At 41.9% G+C, this 12,154-nt stretch overlaps 1 protein-coding gene across 10 annotated transcripts in view; it reads right to left on the reverse strand.

The window, feature by feature from the left end:
- The window catches only part of herc2 (HECT and RLD domain containing E3 ubiquitin protein ligase 2), a 225,243-nt gene that overhangs the window by 189,384 nt on the left and 23,705 nt on the right, over nt 1-12,154 (reverse strand). For all 10 annotated transcript variants that reach the window (XM_080197615.1, XM_080197614.1, XM_080197610.1 and 7 more), the window contains exons 2-3: nt 10,087-10,204; nt 3,475-3,612 (exon numbers count right to left, since the gene is read on the reverse strand). In XM_080197615.1, coding sequence (XP_080053741.1) covers nt 3,475-3,612; nt 10,087-10,204 — 256 coding nt within the window. The remainder of the gene's footprint in view (nt 1-3,474; nt 3,613-10,086; nt 10,205-12,154) is intronic.

A 12,154-nucleotide genomic window follows, 5' to 3' on the forward strand; every position in this document is an offset into this window, starting at 1 on the left:
TTTCATGCAAAATGGTTGAATTGGCAATGCTCTGCCTCAAGTGTGGTAGAGGCAAGGTTATTATTTGAAAAGAATGAACATGCAGGGTTAGAGTGAGAAGGCTGGAGAATGGGACTAGGTGAGCTGCTCATTCAGAAAGTCAGTGCATTCACAATAAGCCAAATGGCCTCCTTCTGTGCCATACCAATTCTATGAATCAGAAAGGTTTGCCAGACAGAGTGTCATTTACAAATCACATTACTCTTGTTCATTCAGTAACTTGTACCTATCGGAACTACCGATTCAATCTATAAACAGGAGTTCATTTCTCCAATATCAGTAACATGTTAGAAGGTGCTATCAAGCAGCAACTGCTCAGCGACGCCCAGTTTGGGTTTTGCCAGGGTCACTCAACTCCTGACTTCAGTACAGCCTTGGTTCAAACATGGATGAAAGAGCTGAATTCAAGAGGTGAGGTGAAAGTGGCAGCCCTTGACATCAAGGTTGCATTTGACCGAGTATGGCATCAAGGATCCCTAGCAAAACTGAAATCAATGGGTATCAGGGGGAAAACGCTCTGCTGGTTGGAGTACCTGGTACATAGGAAGATGGTTGTGGAGGGTCAGTCATCTCAGCTCCAGGACATCTCTGCAGGAATCCCTTAGCATAGCGTCCTAGGCCCAACAATCTTGAACTGCTTCATCAATAACCTTCCCTCCATCACAAGATCAGAAGGGGGGACATTTGTCAATGATTGCATGACATTCAGCACCATTCGCAACTCCTCAGATATTGAAGCAGTCCATGTTCAAATACAACAAGGTCTGCACAATATCCAGGTTTAGGCTGACAAGTGGCAAGTAACATTCGCGCCACACAAATGTCAGGCAATGACTATCACCAATAAGAGACACCCAATATCCACCCCTTGACATTCAATGGTGTAACCATCACCGAATCCTCCACCATCAACATTCTTGGGGTTACCGTTGACCTGAAACTCAACTGGACTCACCAAATAAACACAGTGGCTACAAGAACAGGTCAGAGCCTCAGAATACTGCAGCAAGTAACTCACCTCCTGACTCCCCAAAGCCTATCCGCCATCTACAAGGCAAAGTCAGGAGTGTGATGGAATACTCCCCACTTGTATAGATGGGTAGCTCCAACGACAGTTAAGACACCATCCAGGATAAAGTTTGATTGGCACCACATCTACAAACATTCAATCCCTCCACCATCAACAATCAGTAGCAGCAGTGTGTATATCTACGAGATGCACTGTAGCAATTCACCAAAAAAGATCCTTAGACAGCATTTTCCAAAGCCATGACTGTTTCCATCTAGAAGGGCAAGGGCAGCAATGTACATGGGAACAAAATCTCCTCTAGGCCACTTGCCATCCTGACTTGGAAATATATCGCCATTCTTTGCAGTTGTTGGGTCAAAATCCTGGAATTTCCTCCCTAATGGCATTGTGGGTCAACCCATAGTACGTGGTCTGCAGTGATTCAAGAAGGCAGCTCATCACCACCTTCTCAAGGGCAACTAGGCATGGGCAATAAATGCTGGCCAGCCAGCGATGCCCGTGTCCCACGAATGAATAAAAAAATTATACAATGCCACTGTATTACAAGCTCCTTTTTTTAATATATATAGATTTCAGAAATACAATATTATGTTGGTTCTTAATTGTTCCTTCAGTTTCTCAATAGTTAAGTGTTAATGGGCCAGAGTTCAGCTACCTAATCCTGTCAACTTTGTCACATCTGAGCCAAGTCATAACTTTGCTGCAATGCAGTTTCCAGGAACTAGCCTGTATGACACTTGACACACTGCTTGAAATTCTTATCTACAATAAGAATTTGTTATGCAAGAAGAACATTACAAAACTGTATCATAATAAGAATGTATTTAGCTTCAAAATTTAAGAATTTAAAATGAACTTTTATCTTCTGATGAGAATTTTAAAAGCAAGTTTAAATACTAATGAATAAAAAGGAATCAGGTTAGAAAAGAGTTGCCTCCAGAAACTACCAACTGCATTAACTTGTATAGAAAACTTTTTTTTCTTTTAAACAGCATATAACATAGCATAAAATGTAAGTTTATGGTCTTCTGTTAATTTGTACACAGCTAGTAACTTGGCAATAGCACCAAGTTGACACCCATCACGTGCTAATGTTCTTTTAACAGATCTGTCAGCTAGACTAGTCTTGTGACTCAATTTCGGCTATGCAACAAGCAGCTGCTCCACGGCATTATCAGCCCTGCACAGTGCATTTGGAAGATCTCAATGTTTTCATGAACTAAGCAGTGACCTTACCAGACACACTGTTGCCCAGGGTAACCCTGTCACAAAAATCAGCTGAACAGATGGCATCCAACCAAAATAAGAAAGACACGTCTCATGCCTGCCGGTCATGTGGGTTAGCAAAGGCACATAACTCAGAGAGGAAGCAATCAACATTGCAGATCTGCTCCGCTCTTGTAAAGCGATTTTTCTCTCATAAGCAGTTTTAACAACTAAGCGTTAGAAGTACTCCTCGGCCCTGACCCACCAACATGTCAGGGACAATAAGCAATGTATAAATCCGATCGAAGAGAGCATGCTGTTAAAACTGTCAAAACAGATATGGGATGCTAGGTTTTTTTCAAAACCCAAACCACAGAATTAAAATAGAAAAATAGAACACTTGTGGTGCAGGAAGAGGCCATTCGGCCGCTTGAGTCTGCACCAATTTTCCAACAAAGCATCTTACCCTCCTGCCCTCGCCTCATAACCCACGTATTTACCCCACCAATCTCCATAACATACATATCCTTATGACTGTGGGAGGAAACCAGGGCACCCAGAAGAAATCCACGAAGATACACAAGGAACATGCAAATGCCACACAGATAGTCACCCAAGGCCAGAACTGAACTCAGATCCCTGGTGCTGTGAGGCTAACCACTGTGCCACCATGCTGTGCCTCCACAGTAAAGGAGAGGAAGAAGTACATTTTAAAATTGATTCTTCAATAGTGAATCGGGATCAAGTAGAGTAATGGATTGCAAATATTCAAGTAACCGCAGTAATATACTTTCTAAATTCAGAATAAATTCAAACTTAATTCGCAAAAAATTAACTCTGAGCACAGTAACACTGACTCCGTCGGCTGGCAGACCTTAAATTAGCAAGACATTTCACGATCATAAGTTTGCAACAGAGATATAGGATAAACACAAAGCAATGCCATGCTCCAAAAGCATTAAAACTTGAATGTACAAGTATAATTAATATCTAGTATAATTAAGAATGTATTGTACGCACTGGAGGAGCCTTCAAAATTTTTATTAGTTAAAAACAGAACACTGCAGATGCTGGCGATTTGAAATAAAAACAGAAAGTGCTGACAATACTCTACAGATCTGGCAACATCTGTGGAGAGAGAGACAGAGTTAATATTTCAAGTTTAGTACATCTCTTCTTTAGAACAGATTGTTTATTACCTGGTTGTCTGCCCCAAACCCACGACTCAATAATTGATTTGGCTCGATATGTGGATGTCGGTGTCTCTTCCTCATCTTTTTTTTCTTTGTCGTTTTGCTCATCTTTCTTTGATCCAGTCTGACATTCATTATTGTCCTCTGGTAGGGAGGGGAAAGAAAAAACAAATTTTAAGGCTCAGAATGTACCTGCAGATTCACTATACATGATGGTGGAATAAAGCACCATAGTTTAGTGGATTATAACAAAACACAATAACTAAAGTAAGAGGAGGAGCCTTTAAGATTAACCAATTTGAAACGTGTTTACTTATTCTCCTCTTCAAAAATGCAATCTTAAAATACAAAACATAGAGGGATTGTGCAGGTAAGAAGCAGTGTCTCACAATATATAGTGCCATTATGCCCACAACACTTCACACAGAAATGACAAGACACTAAGATTGATGCAGATACACTGGAGGAGATATTGAGAGGGGCAATTTAATCTTTATTCACATCTTTGTGTTCATTAGCTCAGTTGGTAAAACAGTTGGCTCGTGATGCGGAGTGACGCCAACAGCGCAAGTTTAATTCCCGTACTGGTTGAGGTTATTCCTGAAGGCCCGTTTTCTCAACCTTGCCCCTCACCTGAGCTGTGGTGACCCTCAGGTTAAATCACCTCCAGTCAGCTCTCTCTTAAAATGGGGGAGAACAGCCTACGGTCCTTTCATTGTATCATCCACGATTTTATGACTCATTGCATTGAAGGCTTCCTCTAGATAATTACTGATAATCAGTAGGGATCTCCAGTCATCTTCTGGTTTCTTCAAGAGCAATTTCCATTAACAATTTTTGGCTTTCATGATTTCAGCCAGAAAACTATCCAATCTAAGCAGCATATTATTATCTCATGAGATCTAATTTTTACCAATAGCTAATAATGTTTCATCATTAAATGTTTTTGTGAGGCAAGTGATGCAACATCAACCAAAGCATTGTCACCCCCACTTGTCTGGTCACTTCCTCAAAGATTGCAACTGGTTTAAAACAGGGCCTATATTGCCTAAAAACATATTAGGTATCCAAAATAACTGTCAAAAATTAAAGTTTAGATATATTTTGTTAGCATCACAAGTAGGCTTACACTAACACTGCAATGAAGTTACTATGAAAAACTCCAAATCGTCACACTCTGGCACCCGTTCAGGTACACGAAGGCCAATCCACCTAACCAGTACATCTTTTGGAAACCGGAACAGCCGGAGGAAACCCATGCAGGCACAGGGAGAATGCGCAGACTCCGCACAGACAGTGACCTAAGCTGGGAATCGAACCAGTGTTCCTGGTGCTGAGGCAGCAGCACTAACAATTGTGGTGCCAGGCCACTAATATCACATTAATTTTTCAACCAGTTCTCCCTTCCAAACTAAAATACACAAACCTAAGTTTCAGGATCCAATAATAGAGCACGTAATTCACCTTTTATCATGGTAATCAACCTGGATCTTAACTAGTTACTGAACCATTGGCTCATACGACCTTCTAGACTTCTGGATAAATTCTGCAGGGTAAATGGCATCAAGTCCTTGAGTATAAGTAATTTTATGCACACTAAATCCTAGCTAAGATAACTTCTGAAGTTCTTTCATTTGTTGGCCATATTGTTATCTCCATACTTGCTGTGCGAGTCCCACAAAATGGTATTTACAGCCTTGGTTATTCACTGACATCTTGTACAAGTTGGCTGTCCTCAGTTGCTTTGTATACTTGCCCTTACTTTCCTGACATTTAAACTTTTCATACATCGCAAAATGCTTTAAGGAAAATTTCCATTATCATGTATGACAGTGACCACCCCATGTGTTCTACCCACCACCCCACAACCACACACCAACACCCCTCCTTTTTCAATCGATGGGTGAACAGAACATCATCAGAATGTCACATGGTCAGTTCCTTGTCCAACGAGGAACAACTTGAATGCACAACAGCAATGAATTCCCAATTGCAACAATAGCATTGTGGCAGGCCACATTACTTTCAGATGTTTTTCATAGGGCAATGGCCCAAGTCTCAGTCACCTCAGATACCCTGAAAACTCCTGTTACCACATTCTAAAGCTAGGTCACAATGGGACAGCTGCATTTTGCAGCTCTTCCAGGTTTACATTCACAGGGTATCTGGTATCATGTACAAAGTAAAAATATGGCACCAGTACACCATGCTGGCACATTTGCCAACAAAGGTCTTTTAAGCACATAAAGAGCCATCTACATGCCTCTTGTGCTACTATTATGGATTGACATAATGGGTGCAGCCCATTTTTGTGACAATGAATCAGTGCTTTTAAACCCAAAGACTAGCATTAGTTCAAAAGATCAAGTTTAAAATACAGTAAAAGTTAAGGAGGTCTGCTAGCATCTGATCTCAACAAACCAGCTAAGTTCAGATTGATGTTTTCACTGGCTGCTTGAGACTTGCATGCCAGAAGCAGAGTAATTTGATTAATATATTAACCAACTTTGAGCCAGTTCCTACAATCTCAAAAAGGTACAAGATGTGGAAAAACAAAGGTTTGGACTAGGTTCACATATCATAAGCTACCTCACTTTTAAATAGCCAATGACACATTGTTACTACTTCAGAATCTGTCAGGTCTCTCAGTTGCAGTGGTGCTCGCCACACCTGTACATAGTCTGAGCGTCTGAAGTATGTCAGCACTACTGAGTATCTAATTATACAATAGCATAATCTAGAGCAATCAGAACTGGACTTTGGTGTCTTCTGCAATCACTGTCACACATGCTTCTCCAATCTTTTCAAGGTGGGCCTATAAGCACTTTGAGAACTAGCCAAGGCACAAATCATTAAGTTGTTTAATACTGTCAATACCAAGTGAAGGCATAAGAATCAAAACAAATTTCACACCTTCCAAAAAGAAAGGCAAAAAGAGTTATGCATCAAAGTCCTTTTTGTCTCAAGGGAAGAGAAGCACAGTCTCTCTGGCGTACTCCGGTACAGGGATTTAGCAGTCGACTTGACTATCTATCTGCTCTTTTAGACAGATGTACTTTACAGCTATCTCAGTTGTTCCCACATGAAAAGAACTAGTTTTTGAAAGACCAAGTTAGAATCATCAAATGGTTACAGCACAGGAGGCGACTATTTGGTTCACCTGTCCATACCAATTTTGTGCAAGAGCTACTCAGCTAATCCCTCTTCCCAGCTTTTTCCTTGTAGCCCAATAATTTTTTTTTCTATTTGGGTAATTACCATTTGGAAAGTCACGATCGAGTCTGACTCCACCATACTCTCAGACAGAGAATGCCAGATCCGAATCACTCGCTGCACTAAAAATGGTTTCCCTCATTTGACTTTTAGTTCTTGTGCATTTGCTTGAATTGGTACCCTCTGTTTCTTGACCCTTCCACCACTGGGGACAGTTTCTCCCTACCTACTCTATCCAGACTCCTCATCGTTTTCCTCAGGATCACTCAGCTCCTGATCTCATTACAGTGTTGGTCCAAACATGGACAAACAACTAAATGTAAGAAGACAGACGGAAGTGAATGCCATTGACATCAAGGCAGTATTTGACTGAGCGTGGCATCAAGGAGCCAGAGGAAAACTGGCGTCAAGTGAAATTGGGGGTGGGAGTCAAACCTATCATAAAAGGAAGATACGTGTGGTTGTTGGAGATCAATCACCTCAGTCCCTGGAAATCATTGTAAAAGTTCCTTTGGGTAGTATCCCAGGTCCAAACATCTTCTACTGCCTCACTGATCTTCCCTCCATTAAAATTTCAGAAGTGGGAATGTTTGCTGATTATTGTACAATGTTCAGCACCACTCATGACTCCTCAGATATTGAACAAAGAACAAAGGACAAAAATCAGCCCGGGAAACAGGCCCTTTGGCCCAACGAGCCCACGCCGCCATCTCAACACCACCAGTCCACCTCTCTACCCACGACCCCTGTCTATTGTTTTATGGCCATCCAGATTGAGGGAAACTGATTTAGGGACAATTTATTTCTGCCAATCAGCCTAACAGCACATCTTTGGGGTGTGGGAGGAAACCGGAGCACCCGGAGAAAACCCACGCAAGCACGGGGAGAATGCGCAAACTCCCACAGACACCGGCCCAAATCCATGTGTCTGCACAGCAATCAGCGATAGTCACTGAGCTGTCGTCTTGCCCAGTATCTTGTCCAGTTTAGGCACACACTAACGACATGAAGCACTAGGCCAATCTCGAACAACCAAGAGCAGCCCCAGTATGACCCATCGTGTGTATGCCCCTCGTTGGACACGAGGTGGACCGACTTAAAACCTGTGAATGAAAAGAGAAAAAACATTATTATCATACTATACCCATTTACATTACCAGGGACGCCCCAATGCTAATGACCTTTATTTAAAAGTATCTCCTGTATCCACCCATCTCCAACTCAGTCATGTGCCTGTCTAAGTTACTCTTAAGGGACTCTAGCGTGTTTGCCTCCACCACCTCACTTGGAAGAGCATTCCATACCCCCACTACTCTCTGTGTGAAAAACCTCCCTCTAATATTTTTGTTGTACCTCTCCCCCCTCATGTTAAGTCCATGGCCCCTTGTCCTATGTGTCTGTATTATAGGAAATAGCTTACCTCTGTTCACTCTCTCTATACCCTTCATAATCTTATATACCTCTATTAGGTCCCCCCTCAGTCGGCATCTTTCAAGGGAAAAGAGCCCCAATTTCTTCAATCTTTCCTCATACCCCAGTCCTTCCATACCAGGCAACATCCTGGTAAACCTCCTCTGCACTCTCTCCAGAGTCTCCACGTCCTTCTGGTAGTAAGGCGACCAGAACTGGACGCAGTACTCCAAATGCGGCCTAACCAACGTTCTGTACAACTGCAACATTAGACTCCAGCTCTTATATTCTATTGAAGCAGTCCATATCTAAATGCAGCAAGACCAAGACAATATTCGTATTTGGGTTGGTAAGAGGCAAGTAACATTCACACCACACAACAATCAGGGCAATAACCAGTTCCGACAAGAGAAAATCTATCCACCCCCTTAGATATTAAATATTCATCGCTGAATCCCCCACCATCAACATCCTGGCAGCTGCCACTGGTCAGAAACTGAATGAGCCCAGCCATATAAATTCTGTGACTACAAGGACAGGTCAGAGACTGGGAATTCTGCAGCAAGTAACGGACCTCCTGACTCCCAAGCTTGCCCACCATTTATAAGGCAGAAGTCAGGAGTGTGATAGATGATCCTCCACTTACCTAAATGAGTGCAGCTCCAACAACCTAAGAAGATCAACACCATTCAAGGCAAAGTAGCCCACATGATTGACACCATATCCACCATCTTAAACATTCACTCCCTCCACACTAATGCACAGTGGCAGCAGTGTACATCATCTCCAATATGCACTGCAGCAACTCACCAAGGCTCCTTTGACAGCATCTTCAAACTCCCAACCTCTACCACCTAGGACAAGAGCAGCAAATACTTGGGAACACCACCACCTGCAAGTTCTTCTCCAAGCCACACAGTATCCTGACTTGGAACTAGAATCACCATTCCTTCATTGCCACTGAGTCAAAATCTTGGAAAACCCTCCCTAACAGCACTGTGGTGTACCTACGCCACATGGCAGCAGTTCAAGGCCACAGCTCACCACCATTTTGTCAAGGGCAATTAGGGATGGGCAATGAATGCTCGTCTAGCCAGCAACACCCACATCCTGCAAATGAACAAACAAAAAAATGAACACTTCTATCAAACCCCTCTTAGCCATCTCTTCTCCAAAGAGAAAAGGCCCAGTTTCTTCAATTTATCCACATATCCAAAGTCCCTCATTTCTACTAACATTCTTGCAAATCTTTTCTGCACCCATTCGGATGCCTTCATAACCTTTTAGATAACGGTGCCCAGAAATGGACATAATATTTCAATTGAGACCATATCAGTGTTTTATGAAAGGTTCACCTTGCTTTCATACACTATGTCCTAATATATTAAGCCCAGAATCCCGCACATTTAACTAGTGCCAGTTCCATGCTTTATACACATATACCCTTAGGTAGCAGTGTTCCTTCTCCTTTAGTATTGTACGCTTTATTTCATATCACTTATTCTCACACCTCCTTCCAAAATGTATCATTTCATACTTTTCTGAACTGGGTTTCGTCTGCCATGTGTCTACCCAATGTACCAACATATCTATGTCCTCCTGAAGTATACCATTACCTTCCTCATAGTCCACAGTATCGCCGAGTTTTGTGGCAGGTGCAAATTTTCAATTTGTGCCCCTCGCATGCAAGTCTTGAACATTAATATCTTAATTTTGATTTGATTTGAAAGCAGTGGTGCGACCAACCCAAGGAACCTCACTGTATAACTTCCAACGGTCTGAAAACAAACATTGTGACATTTCACATCTGACTTTAGCACGTTTGTTACCCAATTCCTGCAGTCTTATTTTTAATGTTGCACAATTTCATTGGCAACCTTTCTATGTTTAGCAATCCCAAAATCCTATCTGTGGAGGAAAGAAAACTGAAAATCGAGCAGCATCATACCACAGACAGTCATTTGAAAAATATTAGTTTTACACTGAAGGTCTTACCTTTCAATGTTAATGAATCATTGAGATTTTGCATTGCTTCAGGGCCAGCATAAACAATTTCACCATCTTTGACCATTTCATTCCAAAGTCCACAGAGTCCATCTCGGGTGAAGGCAAGCTGAGACAAAAAGTAAGATAAAAAAGGTGACTAAGTAATACATTTTTAATAGTTTAACATCCCTCAATTTCACAAGTCAAGACAGAAGAGTCTGCAATACTGAAGGGTAAGTTAGAAATGACCCAAAAATGAATTCTTACGCTTCATACCTTCCCCCCCAACTAAAATGAAACTAATCTCTGGGACCCTTTGTATTAGTAAGAAGCATTTTTTTTATAATTTGAAAGATTCTACATGGAAAGTGTTATGGCTTTGGGGAACAAGAAAGAGGTCAGTGCTGCATCCGCCATTCTTCACTGATGTGACCTTATGACAATAATTTGGTCCTGCACCCCACCCCCCATCCCCAAAATTATAAACGAGAATAACCCCACATGAAATCATGTTCATTTAAATCCAGAAAGTTAAACTTTTTTTACTGACAGACTTATCCTTCGAATGAATGCTCAGAAACAATGGAATGCCCGACAAAGGACACATTGCATTGTGTTGATAGTGCAATCCTTTGGTGTACATGTTAAACATCCCACTTCAGCAGTATTATCACAAAATTGAGTGCCCAACTTGACAGCAGCACCACTGACAGCCAACCTGACCGACACATTATTGTATAGAAAGAAACCGTACAGTTCAGAACAAGGCAGTTTGACCCATCAAGCCTGCACCAACAACAAGTCCACCTAGGTCTTATCCACGTAACCCCACGTATTTACCCTGCTAACCCCTCTAACCATGCATCCCTTGACACTAAGGGACAATTCAGCATGCCCAATGCATCTAACCCACACATCTTTGGACCGTGTGAGGGAACCAGAGCACCTGGAGGAAACTCACATTGCACGTTTTCCATGTGTCTAACTCCACACAGACAGCGAACCAAGCTGGGAATCGAACCCAGGTTCCTGGAGCTGTGAGGCAGCAGCATTAGCCACTATGCCACCGGGCCATGCAGGAATTTTTAGAATGGCAGCTTTTTTAATTTAAATAGATCCATTATAGATCTTCATTTCTGTTGCCACAACTCACAACTCAGCACAAAGCAGGAATCTTGGGCCAGTGGGGAACCTGACTGAGTGGGTGATGGATTCACTCTGCCCACTTGATGAATGCGGTCATATGCCAATTGTCTCAGCCGACCAGAAGATACGTAGATAAGTTGAAAGAACCTCTATGAATACAATGCCATCTGCCAAATATTAAAAAAAATGTAATAAAACTGAATTAGAGATAAGGTTGAAGCAAAGTCTGAGCACCATTTTATGCTGCTAAGTACTGAATAAATAAAAGCCAACTGCTTGCTCCTTCATATAACAATTCACTGTTTGTGTTCAGGTCATTTCATGATTTATAACCTTCAGTCTCATTCTTCAAGTTCTATAAAGCTCTCCTCTTTTTAAAAAAACAGCAACTTTGAAGCAAGATGAGCTATTTTCAAAAGCCAATACCAGATCTAGAATTAATGTTGGGGGAAAAAAACAAATTCTTTTTATTGCCAAGTTTTAATTGAAGCTCAAGCGTCCTCTGATTATTAAATTGCTCTCTAAGCCATTATCTCACTTTTTAAATATTTGAACATGTTGTCTTTCATTCATTTTTCCTGCAACGTTTTGGGCATAATCACTACTGCTCTTTGCTGAGCTACTTTCTATACGTCACTGTGCTTTGGGATATTACCTACAGTTTTAGGTGTCCTCTTTCAAAACAAATAAATTAAATTGATCTTTGGATCACCAGAGTTAGAGTCCCATGATGGACACCTCCGGTGCTACAACTCAAGGGCAGCATGGTGGCACAGTGGTTAGCACTGCTGCCTCACGGCACCAGGTACCCAGACTCAATTCCAGCCTCGGGTCACTGTCTGGGTAGAGTTTGCACATTCACCCCATGTCCACATTGTTTTCCTCCGGGTGCTCCACTTTCCTCCCACAGTCCAAAGGTGTTTAAAACTGC

Source organism: Carcharhinus amblyrhynchos, chromosome 10 (assembly GCF_965287045.1).
Source record: "Carcharhinus amblyrhynchos chromosome 10, sCarAmb.v2.hapA, whole genome shotgun sequence".
Classification (NCBI taxonomy): Eukaryota; Metazoa; Chordata; class Chondrichthyes; order Carcharhiniformes; family Carcharhinidae; genus Carcharhinus; species Carcharhinus amblyrhynchos.